Source organism: Electrona antarctica, assembly GCF_951216825.1.
Source record: "Electrona antarctica genome assembly, chromosome: 19".
NCBI classification, from domain to species: domain Eukaryota; kingdom Metazoa; phylum Chordata; class Actinopteri; order Myctophiformes; family Myctophidae; genus Electrona; species Electrona antarctica.
Window position 1 is genome coordinate 36,551,541 of NC_136800.1, and position 20,685 is coordinate 36,572,225.

The window sequence follows — 20,685 nt, forward strand, 5'->3', positions numbered from 1 at the left end:
GCAGCTAGCAAAAGTACTGTCAAGAGAGTTCATAACAACATAGCATGGGCAATAATTAGGCATGTAACAATTCACTCAACACACGATACGATTCGAATCACGATGTTAGGTTCAAGATACGATCTTTCACGATTTTTTAACACAAATGTATTTTCTAGACAAATGACAGAAATATATTATTTTATTATTTCTCTTACACAAATGCAGTATGTTATTTTTTTTCTTTTACAATAGTATTCAATATACTGTAGCAAATGACCGGAAACTTTTCTTAATAATTTCTCTTCCACAAATCTCAGTAGGCCTAAGTGTAAGTCTACAGTATGGAGGGCAAATGTCCTTTGGTATTTAGGCCAGATGATACATCTCACTGTAGGTTCAAACAACCATTCATTTGTGTCAAATTGGCCCCCAACTGCAAAACATCTGAGAACCCACAAAGGCTGGTACGACCTACAGCTTCTATAGTGTCAGTAAACACACGATAGACCTGACTGGCATCCTAGTATTGTCGTTTATACAAGAACATTTGACATAAAATATATGTGGCATTGAGCCTAAAGCCTACTTACCGAGAAGGACAGATTGCTGCTTCATGTTTGGCACAACATGAGCACAGTACAAGAAATGTAAGGGAAAGGCTTGCGTCCTCACAAACAGATACCTGGACATTTTGTGCATGCACCATTGCAACACTTATCACAATGATTGAGCTGCATGGCCTAGTGCCATATCAACAAACCTGTGCTTAAAGTTCACCCCACATCTTTACGATCCTCCTTGCATGATTGGTTTCCTGCTATACTGCCTAGTAGTGTATTGTATTGGAGCCTTAATGACGCCTTGAAGCTGAAACTTCAGTAGAATTATTTGTATTATCCCTTTATACAATTGCGAAAGTATGCCATGCCTATGTGCTGTGTTTGGCTGAGCTTTCCATAACGTTGGGCCACATACCATATACAGCCTATATAAGTGGGAACTTGGAGGGAGAGAAGGGACGGAGATGTGTGGGAGGGTAAGAGAGGTGGAGAGGAGAGATGTGGCAAGAGAGGTAGAGGGAGAGGTAACCAGATGTGAAGGCCGCATAACTGAGGGAGAGGAGAGAGAAGGGGGGAAGGTATAGGAGAGAGCGGGGGAGAGAGGTAGAGAGAGAAGGGCCAGGGAAGAGAGAGAGGAGAGAGAAAGGGAGAGAGGTTACTGGATGTGAGGGCCGCATAGCGGCCCGAACCTTAAGGCCGAAAATTAAGGCCCGGCCCTACCTGGGCCCTCATCAAACCCTGTACACTCAAGACACTGCCCCCGCTGCCACCCTTAGATCTCCATATATGGAGCTGACCTGTTCTGACATTTCATATGCTGATCTGACCTCATCAAACCCTGTACACTCAAGACACACTCCATATATGGCCATATATGGCCAGTGCACGCGACCCCCCCCCCGTCTTACTGGTAAAGCATAATGACCTGTATTTGTATGTCTTGTATTATAAAATATTGCATAATTCACAGATGTTGTCAGCAGTGACATGCATGCCTGCCTGGAGTACACTGGATGTGTCTGCAGAACGTCTAGCTTGCTTTTCCTTTCCGTACAGACGTTAACAGGTCAAAGCAGGGCAAAGCAGCCACACCGCCATGCATGTACAGTTTGTACCCAGTGACATATGGCACGTATCTAGAGACTCAAGATAAGATATAGACCTTTATTGATCCTTGTGGGGGAAATTCAGGTGAGAGAGAGAGAGAGAGAGAGAGAGAGACGAGGAGTGGCATCCATAAAGGTAACTATATTGAAATTGCCTTAATGGCCTTAATTATTAATCAAGAATAAAAAAAAGTATGCGCACCAATTTCTGCTCCCAGACATATCTTTACTTATATGGTAACGTCTCGGGCCGAAGCCCATCCTCAGACCTGCGGAAGTACCTGTGCGGAAGGGCTTCGGCTCGAAACGTTAACACATTTAAGTAAAGTTATGTCTGGGAGCAGACATTGGTGTGCAGACTTTTTCATTCCTGATGTGACTTTGATTGATCCGGCACCCAGCCTATTAAGGCATGGGTTTTCAACTGATTGTGAACGAGGGACCACCACCCATTAGAGTTAACCTGGGGACCACTGTGTTGGGTGGGGATATGGGCTAAGATTAGTGCTTTTATAACACTTGCTATATGTATCCCATGTCAAGTCAAGTCAAGTCAAGTCAAGTCAAGTCAATTTTATTTATATAGCACATTTAAAAACAACAGCAGTTAACCCAAAGTGCTTTCCAGAATAGGTAGACCGTAGTCTATCACAGTGCAATAACAAAACATGTAATACAAGCAAACAAAATAACAACAAAAACAATAAACACTAAAATTCACACTGTATTAAAAGCCAGACTGAAAAGGTGTGTTTTCAGGTTAGATTTAAAAATCTCCAGGGTGGGGCTAACCTTGATGTGGATTGGGAGATTATTCCAAAGTGTGGGACCAGCTACAGAGAAAGCCCGATCACCTTTGGTTTTCAGGTTTGAAGGGGGGACTGCAATGAGTTTGAGAGTGGAGGATCTGAGTGTCCTGGTTGTAGGGGGAGCTGTTATTAGATCAGAAATGTAGGAAGGGGCAAGGCCGTTTAGGGATTTAAATACAAAGAGGAGTGATTTGAATTGAATGCGGAATTTAACAGGTAGCCAGTGTAGTTTTGCTAATGCAGGGGTGATATGATCTCGTTTTTTTCGTTCCAGTTATCAGTCTGGCAGCAGCATTTTGGACCCTCTGTAGGCGGGAGATGGCGGAGTGGGGCAGACCCAAATATAGAGAGTTGCAGTAGTCTAACCGGGAGGTGATAAATGCATGAGTGACTGTGATTAGGTCTGTATGGGTTAGAATGGGTTTTAGTTTGGCTATGGTTCTGAGCTGTTGTGATCATTGGGGTCAAGGCCTGTTTTTTTTAGTAAGGGCTGAATGGTGGCATGCTTAACACTGGAGGGGACAATTCCTGTTTCCAAACTACTGGTGATAATGTCAGAAATGAGGGGGGAGATGGTCGTGAATACATCTTTAAAGAGGCGAGGGAATAGTGTCAGAGGGGCAAAAGGTGGGTTTTAAAGGAGAGACCACCTCGGACAGGTGGGAGGATGATATAGGTGAAAAATGTGTAAGGTGGCTTTCTGCAAAATGAGTTACTGCGTGGTATGAGGCAGGGGGTAGGATGAGTGAGATTTTGTCTGTAAAGAAGTTCCTCAAATTCTCACATGTAGCTATGTCCGGGGTGGGAGTAGTGGCAGCGGAGACGGCAGGTTTTAGAATGGTGTTTATGGTTTTAAAGAGTATTAGGGGTCGATTACAATTTTTGTTAATAATTGGCAAAGTAATCTGACTTGGCTGTCTTTACTGAGGATTGGTAGGATCTCAGACAGTCGTGGAGGATTTCATAGGAAATCTGCAGTTTGTCTTTTTTCCACTTCCTTTCAGCCTGCCTACAGGCCTGTCTTAGAGTGCGAGTGGTCTCATTCAGCCATGGCGTGGCACCAGTATCAGACTTATGTTTACGTAATTTTAGTGGGGCGACAGTGTGATGTGTATACATCCCACTGTTTCCCACTGTTTCTCAACCAATGCTCCATTGACTCCTAATAATACTAATAATAATCACTCAACTAAACAATCCGGTGCACTTCCCCCTCTTGAGATTCTTAACTCCCTTTTTCTGTTGAATTTCTTGACCTCCAACTTAGTAAATGACTACATGGACAGTCATCATAGGTCACACCAGGCCATTCAGTCAACACAAAAATCAACAAATCCTACATGAATGGTCAGGGACCACATACAATACTTCCACGGACCACCAGTGGTCCACAGACCACCCTGTATTAAGGTATATACTGTAGATGTCTGTGTCTTTTGGCTCCTCTGCCACTATTAAAGGACCACTTCACCACTTTTCAACCTATCTTCATATAATAGGTCCTCACTAATAATCGTGATAAAATGGCACTATTTCTTTCTATTCAGTCTGTGTCTCATAGGAGGGCTGTGGGCAGTTCAGAGACCCGTCCACCAGTGACATCATCGATGGGGAATCCAAGCTAATAGAAACTGCAGGCTTTCTATTCCTGAAAAGTTGCAATGCGAAAATGGAAGCCATTGTTCTCACGATAATACAAATCTAAAAATCGTGTTTAAAAAAAGATCTGCCTAACGATGATGTCACTGGTGGACGGGTCTCTGAACTGCCCACAGCCCTCGTATGAGACACAGACCGGGTAGAAAAATTGGTGCCATTTTACCATGATTATTAGTGAGAACCTATTATATGAAGATAGGTTGAAAAGTGGTCCTTTAATTATTAACCCACAATTTGTATACAATTTTGTTCTCTTGATACTTGACAGGGATATTTTATAGTGTTGTCCTGTTATCTGGACAGTGCTATATTATGCATTTATGTTGCTGCTGTAAATTCAGTTAATTCATACATCCATCAACCACAAGGTTGCCCATTTATACACTATCACTATACTATCCAAATTGTCTCAAGCGAAAGGCAAGTTTCAGAATGTTCACCACTAAGCTTTCTAAGTGCAATATCAGGGCATTGGCTTTCCTGATTGGCCGACCCAACCGATTGGCAAGGATTCGTGTGACGTTTCTGCCACCGGCGTCTTTATAACGAGCAGTCCACAGAACCGCACTCTTCAAAAGGAATTTCCAGTAAAATCCACTTTTAACCACAGCGGTGCTGTTATGTGGAATGTTGCGCTGGGTGGTCCATCTGAAAGCGGGACCAAAGAGATTCCGTCATGCTGCTGTGGCAGTGGGGCACAAGGTGTATTCCTTTGGTGGGTACGGTGGCAGGGAGACCTACATGTACAAAATGGGTCAGATTGACGTACACGTCTTCAACACGGTGTCTCTGCACTGGACGAAGTTGCCCCCGGTGACAAAGGGAGAACACCCCCTCGAGGTTCCCTATATGCGCTGGGGCCACACTGCCGTGTTGCTGGAAGATATCCTCATCTGGGGGGGATTTACGTACACAAGGAAGTACTGCAACGTCCTTTATGCATTCGACATCGACACTCACGAGTGGTTCACGCCGAAGATTTCCGGGACAGTTCCAGGTGCGAGGTGCGGCCACTCGGCCTGCGTCTTGGGGAAGGCCATGTATATCTTTGGAGGATTCAACTGGCAGACTAGATGCACTAATGACATCCACAAGTTGGACACCACCACGATGGTCTGGTCTTTAATTAACACCATAGGCACTCCGGCACCCGGTTCATCATGCCACTCTGCTACCATCATAGGGAAAAAGATGTTTGTGTTTGGGGGCCAAGGGGACCGGTTTGACTACAACAATAACATCAGTGTGTTTGACACAGCGAACAGCTCCTGGATGATCACACCATATGCACAGGTCCTTCCAGAAGGACGCAGGGGCCATTCAGCCTTTGCCTTCAATGGAGAGCTGTACATATTTGGTGGCCACAAATTTCTTCTGGACTGGACCTTCAATGATCTGTGGAAATTCAACCCAGAGACACTCTACTGGACTAAGATTGAGCCTAAGGGAAAACGCCTGTGTTCATGGATGTTTTGGATGTGCTGTTGTTGCATGATTGGTGATCGTATCATCCTCTTTGGAGAATACACTCAAACTCCAGATGTACAGGTGTACATCTTAGACTTGAGTCCTAGTCTGAAGACATTATGCAAACTAGCAGTTGTGCAGTACGGCCTGGAGCAGTCAGGACTCCCACACGACATCAGGTGGGAACTGACAGCCATAACTACCCACAGCAACAGAAGAAAACAGCCCACCGAGAACTTGACAACAGAAGAGAGCAAGTTCCAGGCAATGGAACAGAAGAAAGGGAAAGGTGAGGAGGAACGATATCCACCAGGAACTAAGTAGCATCATAAAGGAGAAAGGGACTACCAACTGAACTGCTGCAGGACAGACAGCGCAGCAAAGGAGAAGATCTCTGAGAATTGAAAGTTCTACACCCAGTTGATTTCCATCACGACTGAAAGTAGGAAGAGATGCTTTAGGCAAAGGAGGAGACAGTTATGGAAGAGGATATCAGAAAAAACAGATGTTTGTAAAGCATAGCTGGGAGTGGGAGAGGAAAATGACTGCAAAGGTGGAGACCTTTGTGTTTTTTTTTTCATGTGTTCTTCAGCGGCGCTAACTGCTCCAACGTGTGGCTTTGTGTGTAGGCCCCCGTGCCCTCATGTGGCATTCAAGTTAATGTCAAAATAAACATGTGTATAGGTTACCTCCATGCCTCCGTCATGTTGCAACATAAGACATCATGTTTGTCATGTTTGAGGAAATTGACTTTTCTGTGTCCAAGCAAATATTCACAATTCACAGCAAGCTCGACAAAATCTTAATTTCCCTCAATTTCTAACATAAAAATCACACCCGTGTGAACTGAGTGGTGTAAGGTCTTATATAGCCTGTCTGACGTAATGAAATCATGTCTGACGTAATGAAATCACACCCGGGTGAACAGGGTGAGCATAGCAACCATGCTCATTTTTTCTGCACTAACAAAGCCAGTTGTAGGAGTGGTTTACACCACTCAAGTGGTTTACACCACTCAAAAATCTACACTTTGCTGATATACAGAAAGAATACGTTTGTGTTTGCACCGTTTGTTTTACTTCACCATTACATCACCTAATCAACATGAGTCAGACTTTAATATATTAGCGCCCCTCACTTCACACAGGTGTGATTTTTGTCTTACACAAACATTACATTTCCATTGACAATGAATAGAGATCATGATGATGTACGATGATAAGAGCGCCCCTCACTTCACACAGGTGTGATTTTTAGCTATCATGTATGGCTTGTTTTACAAGGCAATGACAATATCGTTTCATATAAATGCAATGCATCATGAGTAACAACCTGGTTGCCAAAGAACATTGGCATATGTACTATAGTGCATTTCTACAATCACAGATACTGTATGTTGAATGTTGATATTTGTCTCCACCAGGCCGAAGGCATGGGGAGAGAGTATGTTTTGCACTCCGTCCGTCCGTCCGTGTGTCCGTCCGTCCGTGTGTCCGTCCGTGTGTCCGTCCGTCCGTCCGTCTGTGAACAGCTAATCTCAGGCACTGTTAACCCGGTCGATGCCACATTTTGCACACACACTCCCTGGATGCCAACGATGAACCTCTGCCCCAAAATTTCCAGAACGGCCTGTTATTGCGCCACCAGGATGCCGCTTTGTGCAAAACAAGTTTTTGGACAGTACACCTACAGATTTTGTCCAAACATCACGCAAATTGGTACACAGTCTCTCTAGAGCCATTCAACGAAACAGGTTTTTCGGATTTCTCAGACTCCATCCTGATTGGCTAAGATTGCCTTCCAACATTTTGCCAAACATCACACACACGCCTATCCTCCTGGTGGAGACCTGTGCCCAGAAGGGCACTTTTTCTAGTTTTGAACTAAAATACATTGAATATAATAACATTTCCAGATACAGACCATGTTGACTCAATATATTTCCTATAGATTTCCTATATATTTCCTATAGTGAACTACCATGTGCAATTTCAAGATGTAGGTTATAACTAACTCGAAAGATGCTGAGACATCATGGGCACTCGCTTGCCTATCGTCTCGCTCGGGCACACCTCACAAGGTTCAAGTCTTGAAACATTGAGATTCAACATATTTGTGGTTTGTCAAAACATACAACCTTTTTCTATGCCAATATGATTGCAAGTAAAATAGCAACAGGTTAACAACCCAACTTGGGCAGAGCCTGCAAGAGTGTAGGTTTTCAGCACTGGACAGCGCCAGATGCAGCCACAATGAGAAGTACCTTTATCAGACTGTCAACTACATTCATTGACTATAATATTCAACATAAGGCTTTTGCAATGGAACACTATTAGTGATCCACTTTTCTCTCATATCTGGTGTTAACTGGACATATTTTTATCGTTTGTCTTTAATGTCTTGATGAATTGAATACACGGGACCACAATGGAAACAAGTCCTCAGCGGTTTTTGTGTTATCCGTTTAGCACCATTTGTATAATAATATTGCAAACTGTAAAGTATTCAATGAATGAATGAATGAATCAATGAATCAATCAATCAATCAATCAATCAATGTCTCTTCTATCTTCCCAATCTTTTTCAGCTATGGAGAGAGGGTCAGGAAGTCCTCCACAAACAAATACTGATTCCCCCCCCAATATGTCTATGTCACAATGCGCGTTGTGAGCTTGTGGATCGGCTATTTTCAGCGGAAGCTTACCCCACAAAACAGAAAACAGAATAGAAACTTGCAGAGAGCCCTGAGGTACTCCACTCAACCATACTTTAAGCGGTGAAATGCTTGAGGCGGCTAAACCAGGGCTAAACAGATTTGTGCAATGGCCACATATGCTAGCACCGGGGTCAAGTTACCCAGGATGAGTGTGCTGACAGTGCTGAGAGGAGTCGGCTGACTTTCAGTTTCAAGCTTGAATCTCATAACTCATTTCAAAATAGCACTTCTGCTGAAACAAACGGTAATGCTCCTTGAGTGACTGACCACAAGAATGTAGAAGTGTGCCCTCTGGGGCACACATATCCTTTTCATGAGTTTAAAGTCTGATATGTGTCTCCTTTATTCTTGACAAATGTTCTGTCCAAGATAATAGTAACTGTAGTAGCAATAGTAGTTGCAGTTAAATTGCCTGCCACACGACAGTGTGATTTGAGTCTGGCTTATTAGCCAGGCTAAGTTGCAGTAGGCCTACGTATATGCTTTTGTAGTAGTAGAGGTGGTAGAAGTAGAGGTGGTAGTGGTAGTAGTACAAATAATAGGACACTGGTCTAGTAATACTATACCACTACTATACACGCACGCACGCACTCACGCACGCACGCACGCACGCACACACGCACGCACGCACGCACGCACGCACGCACAAACGCACGCACGCACGCACGCACGCACGCACGCACGCACGCACACACACACACACACACAAACGAATGCACGCACCCACGCATGCAAACTCAGCATTATCTTGCTCTTATGTTGCACAAGACATCACCCAGTTGAACGGGCATTGCATTGAGAGAAGATATTGCAAAGGAATTCTACAAACTTGGACTTCATTAAAGCATTATGTGACGGAGTGGTCTATACATAAGCCACCAATAAGTAATTTGATAAAACACATTGATAGGTGACCCAGGTTAATCTCTCCATTTTGTTGGCTCTGCCTCTGGCCTCTTTTTCCTGCTGAGCTGAGTCATGTTTTGGGTAGGTTCTAATCTACATGTCCCCTCCCCCCTTGAAACAAGTTCCTATATGCTAGATGGGATGTATTTGCAATTTTGCAATACGAAACTGATTTACTGAAGAAAAAACGTCATGGTTGTGACGTCACAGGATGTGTCACATTTATTATAAGTTTCACTCTTCCTTGGAGATTGTGCTCACATGCTATACACTGCTGGCAATGCATGGATGATATTGTTTGATGACAGACGTATGAAGAACAATGCGAATTATGAGGGGAACTGTTGCAGCTGTTGTGATCTTCATCCACGCTTTCCAGGTTGTGGCTTCAGATGGTACAGTATACTATTGACCTTTTTAATGTGATATGAAATAGTCTACTGCAGTTGGGTATGTGTCAAGATGGTCAGGGCACACATACTATATGCTAGATGAGATGTGCACATTATCTCTTTCACCTCCTTCCCTCAGGGAGGAGATACCAGTCCATCAGTGCTAGTAGCTCAAGACGGACAAACAGCTTTTTCCCCTACGCAGTCAGACTGCTAAACGAACAACATGAGCATTGACTGTCCCCTCATATGCATCATGCATTCTGACTCTAATTGGACTGTGATCATTTATTGGTTCCCTTTTCATCGATCATGCACTTTAAAATATCACCATGCAGTTTACTTTGTGTTGTATGTTATGTGTTATGTTGTGTTTATGTACTACGGTTATGTGGGAGCTCCCTTGAAATTTCGTTGTATGCTCAGTGTATGCTTGGTGTGCAATGACAAATAAAAGTCTATTCTATTCTATAAGCTCTCAAGATTGGGTTGATTGATTGATTGATTGATTGATTGATTGAAAACAAGTAAAACTAGCATGTACAATAGTGCAAGTAATGCTAAAAGGATAACACAAAAAAGCCATGATGGCTTGTTGCCATTGTGGTCCTATGTATTCAATTCATAATCAAGACATACAGTATAAGAAACATATCAACATGCAGTACAATAGAAATCATCAATACCAGGAGCAATAAAAGGTATACAGCTAGACAATGTGCAATGTTTGTCAGTATAGTTAGAATTGTGCCTGTTTTTGGAGTGTTTACGGTGTGACAATAGGAAGTGGGTCCTTACAGTCTGCTGACCAGCACAATTTGTGACAGGCCTGCAAATCACTATTGTGAAATTAATGATACTTATTGGCACATATTTGTGCTTTTTAAAACCTGCTATATGACATACATTTGTCTGCAAATGTGTCAACACAAAATGTGAATGTTTCAATGAAGAAATCCGTCTAGATTAAACTATTAAGGAAGCACCTCCACGGCCCACTGGGAGGTTTAGAATGAACGAAAATGTAACACTGTTAAATAATTTATACTAATAACTATGAACTTGTCAAACATTATAGTTAGAGAGCCTTAACCTGAACAAGTTCAAGATGTACAGTATGGGCATGTCTCCCCAATGATTGCTTTATCTACTCTTTCCCCACAGATTCGCCATTTTCACTTGTAAACAAGCAGGGTTTTTGTTTGGTGGGGAGCAGTTCTCGTTGTTTCGAAGTGCGCTGGACAACCAACAACCGCCTCTTTGTACATCGCCTCACTGTGTCAGGGAAGTGTCTCGGAGTCCAGAGGAAGACTTTGGGCAGTGCAGTGAGCCTTTATGATTGTGATGAAAATAGTGACCTCCAAAAGTGGGAGTGCAAGAATGGAACACTGCTCGCCCTGCAACACCAAGCTCTGTACATAAACCTCACAGGACATGAATCAGGAGTGCTCACCAACGTCGCTGGTCCCAGTAGCCACCTCACAATTCAAGGAGGAAGCGAGGGTGCTTGCTCCAGAACATACAGAGGTATTATTACATCTGGATGAACAGGTGTCCATTTCAGTCTTTTCTCTGGTCCAATCATGGTTACAGTTGCATTTCTGATAAATAATGCCAAAGAAGAGATTTTCAGTAGTAGCTGCATATTTTCAGGATATTTAAATGGTTGAAGATAGGGTAACACTAGTGGAACAGCTGATTTGCTCATTATTAGATAGGGTAACACTAGTGGAACAGCTGATTTGCTCATTATTAGATAGGGTAACACTAGTGGAACAGCTGATTTGCTCATTATTAGATAGGGTAACACTAGTGGAACAGCTGATTTGCTCATTATTTATGGAGTTATTTTACAGTCAAAAAACGAATCTTCCAAAATTGTCTTTTATAATGGTCTCCAAAAGCACATTTCAAATATTTTCCTGTTTAATATCATGTGAGTTATACAATTGTGTGTACTGTACATAATCGCTCTAATACCATTATGTAATGTAACTTATTAAATGCAACACAATTGATCACTTCTATTTCAAATCTGCTCCTGTGATCCTGAGACCTGAGCGTCAGTTCCCACTAATAAGCAGACATCAACTGTAATTGATTAATTCATTCTCACTCCGTCAACTTTTCTCCCCCTTTTAGAAATTTTCACCATTGAGGGAAATTCCTTTGGAATGCCTTGCATGTTTCCCTTCTACTACAAAAACAAGTGGTATTCAGACTGCACTGCGTTTGACTCCTCTGTGAAGCGCCTATGGTGTGCTGTTGAAACAAAATATGACCACGAACTCTGGGGCTACTGCCCATCATCCACGTGTGAGTATCATTATTGTGCCGAAACTGAATCATTTCAATCATTTCAGAAAGACTAAAGTTGCCCATATAGAATATAAACAATAAGGTTATTTGCAGATAAAGTAATCTACGTGTGATGCAACATATTGTTAAACAGTTGAACTCTGTCTCTAGCACGCATACAGCACACCGTTCATGATCCAATTAGGCATTGAGTAAGGGCTACAGTTCAGAATATTGTACAATAAGCTTTTTTACTTCTTTAAAGCCTTAATATGGAGCAATATTGCAGGTATATGCTTGTGTTGATTTGTCTTATTCCTGTATTGGTGTTTCTCAGCCACAGATAACTGGAAGAAGCACCCTGTAACTGGAGTGTCCTACCAGGTCAACAGGCAATCAGCTCTGAGTTGGTTTCAGGCTCAAACCAGCTGCAAGCAGCAAGGAGCCTCCCTCCTCAGTATCACCGACCCCCATGAGCAGGCATATGTCACAGGTATAGTGCCACCCGGTGGTGAATGTGAAATACACCGCATTGCAGATGGTCTGAATTATTGTTAATATCTCATAACTGACAACTTGCCATGGTAGCCATTATGGTATATCTTGCTTATACCATGGCTAGGTCTTACATTCATATTTTTTAGATTTTTTTATTCTGCACAACTGTTGGTGTCTAGAGAATTAATGTAACTCCATAAATTACCTATAGGTTTTAATAATTATACTCCCCCCCCCCCCCCCCCCCCCCCCTCTCTCTCGCACGCACACACAGCATTGTTAGGGTCAGAGAATTATATGCTCTGGACTGGATTGAACCTGAACCCAGACCATGGCTGGGGATGGGCAGATGGGCAGCCATTCCGCTATCTACAGTGGGATTCTGGTAAGTGTTCCTTCCTGTATGCCACAACAATGATTTTATGAATTCCCAGTCAATCTCCGAACAGAGATTATATATTTACAATATTTTATGAAGGTACTGTACATCTTTAACTCCTGAAATAAATGGATGGTTTTGTCTTGCTTCAGATAATCCACTTCCTATTCCCGGACACGCCTGTGCAGTGATAGACTCTGGAGCGCAGTCCAACTGGAAGAGTGCTGTCTGCAGCAAGAAGCTAGGCTACATCTGTCAAAAAGGAGGATCCTTTCCACGGCCTACTGAAGGTACGGGAGAAACAAATACACAATTCTATGCTGCTTCGCTGTAATGGCATCTACTGTAGATATGAAACATGTGTTGTATTATTTATTAGAATTAATTTGCTCATTTATTTGTGCTTAATTGTATTACTACCGGTACTTTATTATCAGTTGAGACAGGTCACTGTTCAAGCCCTTGGACTCCCTACAATGGTCAATGCTTCCTGCTTCAGCGTGAAAAGAAAACTTGGTCCGATGCTAAGACTGAGTGCCGCAAAGAAGCAGGAGACCTGGCCAGTGTTCATAACATAGAGGAGCACAGCTTCGTCATCTCTCAACTTGGATACGGTACATGAAGTTCTCAGGCACCAACAAGCATTGAGCGTCTATTTGCTATAGCGCTGTGTGTGTGTGTGTGTGTGTGTGTGTGTGTGTGTGTGTGTGTGTGTGTGTGTGTGTGTGTGTGTGTGTGTGACTGTGTGTGTGTGTGTGTGTGTGTGTGTGTGTGTGTGTGTGTGTGTGTGTGTGTGTGTGTGTGTGTGTGTGTGTGTGTGTGTGTGTGTGTGTTTGGAGTTCATTACACAAATTCAGGAAGCCTGATGCTTCACATTTTTCTGTTGAAAATCTGTTATACTATACTCTGCAATGTAAATGAGTGTCCCCACTTTCTCCACGGGTGTAGCTAGCAGTGACGAGCTGTGGATCGGTCTGAACGACAGGAAGACTGAGAGACTATTTGACTGGACCGACCACTCCACTGTCACATACACCAGCTGGGAGTTTGGGGAGCCGACTGTGTCACAGTCCTCTGGTGACACAGAGGACTGTGTTCTAATGCGGGGAGAGGTAGTGTGTAACTTTCCACTTGCACAAAATATATCTCAATCTCCCCTATGGGTGAACTTTCCTGGAGGAAGAGCAAGATATCTCATAATCTAAGATTGCAAGATGAACCCTACTGATTGAAGTGACCCCATGACATATCCTAGCGCCACCCTTTGGGTGGCGACACCCCCTTAGGAGCTGCTAGTGGGGGATCCTTTTGTTCTACCGTGAGACATGAAAGTCAGAGTGGTTCTAAAACTTTTTCATGTCAAGGACCCCCAAATGATTATTCATTTGTCTGAGGTACCCATCTGAATATATCTTGTGCCCTGGAAATGTTCAAGATTAATTTGAAAATAGCAAATAACCATATAGTATAGTTTTAAAGTCATTACACAGATTTTGATGCTATATGAACAGATTTAGCTGGGCACTCCTGGAGCTCCTTCAATAACCCCTGGGGGTCCCCGACACCAGAAGCCCTGGTATAATGTGCTCCTGGGGGTCCCCGACACCAGAAGCCCTGGTATAATGTGCTCCTGGGGGTCCCCGACACCAGAAGCCCTGGTATAATGTGCTCACTGCGTTCAGTTATTCTCTACGGATGAGAAAATAAAAGAATGAAAACTGCTTGAGATATTTTGTTGTTACTGTATCGTCTCTATAACCTTTATCACCTTCGCACCGTGCAGAAGGGGAACTGGGCAGACCGCTCATGTGAGGAGAAACATGGGTTTATGTGTAGTAAACCAAGTGCTACCAAACCCACCGAAGATGAAGTGGAGCAGAATGTAGGCTGCAAGACCGTGAGTGAAGTTCTAATAACTACACAAACATGCACGCACACACAGTACAGTCTATATTATAATACAGTATGTGCTTTGTATGTGCATTACAGGGTTGGAAAAGACATGGTTCCTACTGCTACTTGGTGGGTTCTGTGACAAAGACGTTTGATGAAGCCAAAGCCGAATGCACGAGCTCAGGCTCATACTTGGTGGATGTTTCAAATGGGTGAGAATGTTTTTTCTTTTTCACTTTAATGTGCGATCAACCTCAGGAATTCATGGGTCTTACTGTGATTTAATTACAAGGTGAGGAAAGATGATTGAGTGAAAGCCAAACATCCTGTCGATTTTTCTGCATGTTTCTAGAGTGGATAATGCATTCCTTATCAGCCTGGTGGGGATGAGACCAGAGAAGTATTTCTGGCTGGGTCTCTCAAACCAGAAAAATATTGATAGTTTTGAGTGGAGCAACAAAGCAACTGTGAGATTTACTCACTGGAATGCACTGATGCCAGGTACTGTATGGAGAAAGAATATTTCCATAACTTTAAATTTTATTCCAAAATGCTGCAAATTTGAAAATATAAAAATAATGAATAAACTATTTTTATATTACTCAACTGCTGAAATACTGTACGCAGTACTATGCACTAATTGCCTTTTAAATGCAATTAATTTGTTTCAAATCAATAACTACATACATTAATTGTATTTATTTTAGGTCACCAGCAAGGTTGTGTTGCCATGCTGACTGGGATTTTTTCTGGGCTCTGGGACATCCTGCCCTGCACTAATAAAGAGAAGTACATCTGCAAACATCTGGCAGAAGGAGGGGTCTTAACCCCGCCCCCACCAACTCAGACCTTACCCAGCTGCATTCTGGGTTGGAAACCTATGGCCACCAGACCCTTCTGCTACATGGTATAACTGCAAGAAGTATCGTCTCTATTTTTCCCAGTGTTGAAACTATTTCAGCTCTCGGCATGCAAATAAAACTGCCACACATGAACGTGCAAGCGCAGAACAACATGGTCAGAGCCTCATCATCACACTGCTGATGTTTCCAAAAACACGCCACTCCTATTGTAAACATATACGCTGCACTCAGGAAAAAATAAAGTTGCACGTTCAAGCGTCTTGGTGGACACAGTCCCTGAAAGAGGACTGTGTGAACACACACTTTAATGCAAATTTGTCCAGGCTTCCTCAAAAAATACATACTGTTTGTAATCTATGTAGACCCGCCTTGTTAAATTATTACGGTATAATAATAATAATGCAAACAATAATAATGAATAACAGTGGCTTCCCTGTGTCATCGAAACAAGTTACTAGGTGTGCAATTTGTGAACGGAGCACCAATGTGGTGCTAATGTGAGTTTAGCAGCAAGGGGATGAGCTGTGATAACTGTATATAGTGTCAGCTGAGTTAATTGTGTGGTATTGCTAGTTATGGTCCATAGCGTTAAAAGAAGGTTCTCATAAAGCTATTGACCAGAGCTAGTGGTTTGCTATGACACACACACACTTCCCACTTTCCCACTGCAGATCCAGAGCTTAGCACTGGATCCTGACAGTCTAACCCAGGGGTTCTCAACCCGTGGGTCACGACCCCTCGGGGGGGGTCGCCAAATTATTTTAGGGGGTCCCCAAATTATTTTTAAAAAAAGAAAAAGGTTTTTTTTTTAAATTTTATTTTCATGATTTTTCAAAAATAGCAGACCTACAAGCTCGTAGCGCGCCACTCGGTGGCGCGCTATGAGCTTGTAGATCTGCTATTTTTCAATAGCTAAATTATAACAATGCTTAAAACACCAAAAGGGGTTCCCGCCCAAAATGGTTTAAGGTTATTGTAGCAGTCAATTTATATTGGGGGTCGGGAGGGGCGGGGCGGGGGTCCCGAGACATTGCCAAAGCATTTCCGGGGGTCCCCGGCCAAAAACGTTGAGAACCCCTGGTCTAACCGGTTAAATAAAGATTTAAGAAGAAAATAGACAGGTGCTCAGGAGGTACAAGAAGGTTCCCAGCTTGATCCCAGCTCCCCAGAAATATGACATAAGGAGCTGAGTGAGCCGCCATATGAATATGCAAACGGATTAACTCACACTTTGTTTTGTGTCTCAGTTCTTTACAGGACCGCGTTCTGGTGAGAAGACCTGGTATGAAGCCAGAGACTACTGCAGGGCCATCGGAGGAGATCTTCTCAGCCTCCACAGTAGTATAGACGTAGTGGGATTGTAAGATATGGAACAGAAAATTATGTTGTATTTCAGATGATCACAAAGTGTGGAAAAAGCTCACTACTTAAATATGTTTCTATTGAAGTGAAGGTATAGTTGACATCTTGTTATTTATTTGTCTTTTTTTAATCACCACAGCACACACGGGAAAGCCTGGATTGGCCTCAATTCTCCTGACCAAACAACTGGTTATGTTTGGACTGATGAATCCCCGGTGAGTTGTATGTAAATTCCATATCTCACGTGTAGTCTCGAGTCATATAGTCATGAATCATTATTGATTCATTGAATCATTCATAATTGGCACCCTCCCTTAACACATTACTGTAGTTCTCAAAGTGGGATCTGGGGACCCCCAGGGGTCCTTGAGGGGTTTCCAGGGGGTCCCCAGCTAAAGTAGTTAATATAGCATCACAATCGGCTTAACCACTTTATCCATTTATATCAGTGGTTTTCAACCAGTGGTCCGTGGACCATCAGTGGTCCTTAAGGCGGTTCCAGGTGGTCCCCAGCTAAATGATGGAGAGTTGGTAACCAAATGTCATTTTACGCTTTCAAGAGTTAAATTATTGTTAACATCTGTATTACTTCATTTACAAGAAGTCTACACAATTAGAGAATGTAGAAGAATTGTTATTTTGATCAACGTTTGCCAAAAGCATGGGATTGTAGACAAAATCTTATCCAACAATCTTATCCAAAATATTCTTTCGTTTTGGGTCTGAGAGGCTAAATCTCATCAAATGGTGCTCCGTGGCTCAAATGCCAAATAAATAATGGGCCTTGAAATGAAAAGGGCCCTAATTTATATGTCGGCTATTTAAAAATAGCAGATGTCAAGGTCACTTTATCTGCTATTTCTTAAAATATTTGAAAAATATCTAAAATGTTCCTTTCACTTCCTTTCAAAACATCATGTTTGGGTACCATTCATTTTACTTAAGTCACTTAATTCAGAAAAAGTTTTGGCAAATCTAAGTCAAGTCTTAATTCTGACATTGACATCGACTGATCGACATTTTGACTCAAGTCTGAGTTGCAACTATAAGTCGGTCGGGGTACCAAGCATGCCGTAGCTCAAGTGTTTTTGCCTCCAAAACAAGTTACAGAATAGACCTTAACAAACCATCTAACTGTGGCGTTTGTTTTTCATCACAGGTCAATTTCTTACATTGGGAGAGTGGCGAGCCCAACAATCTAAATAATATGGAATCTTGTGTTGAATTCAAATTGAGTCAATGGGATGCAGAAGGGTCCTGGAATGACGTGCACTGTGAGAGTTACAATGACTGGCTGTGCCAGATACGTCTAGGTAAGGTCATGAGGACTGAATCCATGTCAGTTCTGTTTGTTAACCACAGATTCATGTGTGTGTGTAGAGCCAAACACTATACAGTTGGAGGCCATCGATATTGTCCTTTTCTTTTTGCTGAGGTTTGCGTGATCTGCGCAAAAGGACAGTTAACCCATTTTGGGCGGGAACCCCTTTTGGTGTTTTAAACATTATGTTATAATTTAGCTATTGAAAAATAGCAGATCTACAAGCTCATAGCGCGCCACCGAGTGGCGCGCTATGAGCTTGTAGGTCTGCTATTTTTGAAAAATCGTGAAAATATTTATTTCAGAAAACTGGAGGATTTAAATTTAAATTTTGAGGTCAGGCCTAAATGGGTCAAATGATAAGGGACAATATCGGTGGCACCCAACTGTACCACTAAAGCAGAGACCAGGGTTTAATTCATGGCAGGCTTTAGCTTAGCCAGAGCTTTTTTTCTTCTTCTTCTCACAGTGCCCATTTTGACAGAGCTGAAGGTGATAACATTAATTGTGGGTGTGTTTGAATGGGAGGTGTTTCTGTGTATCAGCATTACATTACAGGGACTGTCTGGCCCACTGTAACACTAATATGAACCACTTGTGTACAGCAGTCAAAAGTCTGCTGTGACATTGTCAGGTGAAAAGAAGCAGCTGGTGACTCGTGCGTTATCAGGGGATGGGGACGCACATGGTAGTCTACGGCCTCCATAGACCAACTGTGGAGGTTGGCAGTGATAGGCAACACAGTACACACAATGAAGAATTTACTACATTAGGAGAGAATGAAAAATGGTACAAGTTGTTCTAAACTTAATATGAATGCAAGTGATTTTTGTCCTTGTGGACATGAGAGAACCAAGTGACATCACCATTGATTGTAATTGCCTCTTGTCTGTGTCCTCACAGGAGTCACTCCAAAGCCGCCACCCCCTGACCCTGCCAAAGGTACGTCGCCATTACAGATGTAGATGATCTGATAATATCCTAGTAATACTAAGTCTTGCGGTCTCACAATAAATACGTTCAGTCAGGACAACTCATGAATCGATGGAATATATATTTATTGTGGAGGAGGGTGAGCAGCAAAGGTTTAGCAAACAGCAGCGCAGCAGAATCAGTGTGCAGCAGCAAGCAAGCAGGATGATCAGTGCAAACTTCCAGTTTAAATAGCCAGTATGAAGCTGGAATAAGTGTGTGATTGGATGTGTGAATCATGTGAATGAGAACGTGATGCTGGGGTGGCCCAATGAACGGCCGCCGGCAACTGCACTGAGTTTCCTGATTGAACTTGCTTTGCGGATGTCTAACAGGCACGGCGCTCATTAAGACTTGTAAGATTGTGAGGAATCCATGAAAACCTTGTAGCAGTCCAGACTAGTGTCTGGCCTACTAGTGCGCAAGCAGAGCGTGCAAGTGCTGTAGACCCCAACAAACTTTCAAATCTTAGCCTCACATATTGAATTATTAGATCCTGCGCAACACAAGGTCCAAACTGATCTCTTTGCAACAACACTCTATAAAAGTAAGAAAAGTATGATAATTCATTATAACCTTTTCGAGATCACACTGAAACACGTCAGCGTTACGTCACCATCAATTATACCCTGGCATTGGTACATATATTCATCACGTCATATGCTCATATGTCTATATATGTGTATATGTCTATATGTATGTATATGTAGTTTCTGAGTGGTTGGTGGTATAATGTGGTTACTCGGGTGGTTTGATGCGTATGTCCCTGACCATCGTCAACCAATTATACCCCGGCGTTGGTACATAATCTTCATCACGGTTCACGGAAAGCATACCTGCACGGCCATCTTCCGTATGTCCGTATGACATCATATCACGTACATTCTAAGGGACATTGGTACATATCTTCATCACGTCATGGGACATATGCTTCGTGGCATGACGGAAAACATACCTGCACGGTCAGCTTCGTGCCAGCATATGACGTCATAACATGTGCTGGCCCCGGACACGCGCATTGTACAGTAGCACCTGACTGATAACATTACTTGCACGCTCTGCTTGCGCAAGTAATAATAATACCTGATGATCATGTTTTACGGTGGGAAAAAAATCACGGCACTCCATTCTTTAAGTCAGCATCTTATTTTTCCAACCCTTTGCAGACTACAATTTAACTGCGGATAACTGGCTTGTGTGGCGAGGCAATCAATATTACATTAATTGGGACTCGATGGCTATGGAGGATGCCCGTCATTACTGTCAACAGAAACATGGTGACTTGGTCATCATCAACAGTGAAGCTGAAAATGTATTTCTGTGGAAACAGGTTAGCACTGGCACCAACACATTTATTCACGTTTATTCAACCGTGACACTAACACTGCACTCTACCATGCAGTTCTAAAGTACTGCAGATCTCAACGTGTGTGTGTGTGTGTGTGTGTGTGTGTGTGTGTGTGTGTGTGTGTGTGTGTGTGTGTGTGTGTGTGTGTGTGTGT

General features: G+C 42.7%; 2 protein-coding genes across 2 annotated transcripts in view; both read left to right on the top strand.

Moving 5' to 3' along the window:
* Nucleotides 1-4,743: 4,743 nt before the first annotated feature.
* LOC306943748 (kelch domain-containing protein 3-like) lies at nt 4,744-5,907 on the top strand (the record flags this gene model as incomplete). Its single annotated transcript, XM_079530278.1, has 1 exon — nt 4,744-5,907. The coding sequence occupies one exon, from the start codon at nt 4,744-4,746 to the stop codon at nt 5,905-5,907; it is 1,164 nt and encodes a 387-aa protein (XP_079386404.1).
* Nucleotides 5,908-9,475: 3,568 nt separating this feature from the next.
* The window catches only part of LOC306943329 (macrophage mannose receptor 1-like), a 49,681-nt gene continuing 38,471 nt past the window's right edge, over nt 9,476-20,685 (top strand). The window contains exons 1-17 of the mRNA XM_079529586.1: nt 9,476-9,600; nt 10,762-11,124; nt 11,740-11,913; nt 12,233-12,388; nt 12,668-12,778; nt 12,925-13,062; nt 13,210-13,386; nt 13,721-13,884; nt 14,556-14,669; nt 14,762-14,877; nt 15,018-15,166; nt 15,373-15,572; nt 16,776-16,888; nt 17,030-17,105; nt 18,050-18,203; nt 19,115-19,153; nt 20,350-20,513. Of these exons, the coding sequence (XP_079385712.1) occupies nt 9,528-9,600; nt 10,762-11,124; nt 11,740-11,913; nt 12,233-12,388; nt 12,668-12,778; nt 12,925-13,062; nt 13,210-13,386; nt 13,721-13,884; nt 14,556-14,669; nt 14,762-14,877; nt 15,018-15,166; nt 15,373-15,572; nt 16,776-16,888; nt 17,030-17,105; nt 18,050-18,203; nt 19,115-19,153; nt 20,350-20,513 (2,481 nt within the window). The 5' untranslated portion in view covers nt 9,476-9,527. The remainder of the gene's footprint in view (nt 9,601-10,761; nt 11,125-11,739; nt 11,914-12,232; nt 12,389-12,667; nt 12,779-12,924; nt 13,063-13,209; nt 13,387-13,720; nt 13,885-14,555; nt 14,670-14,761; nt 14,878-15,017; nt 15,167-15,372; nt 15,573-16,775; nt 16,889-17,029; nt 17,106-18,049; nt 18,204-19,114; nt 19,154-20,349; nt 20,514-20,685) is intronic.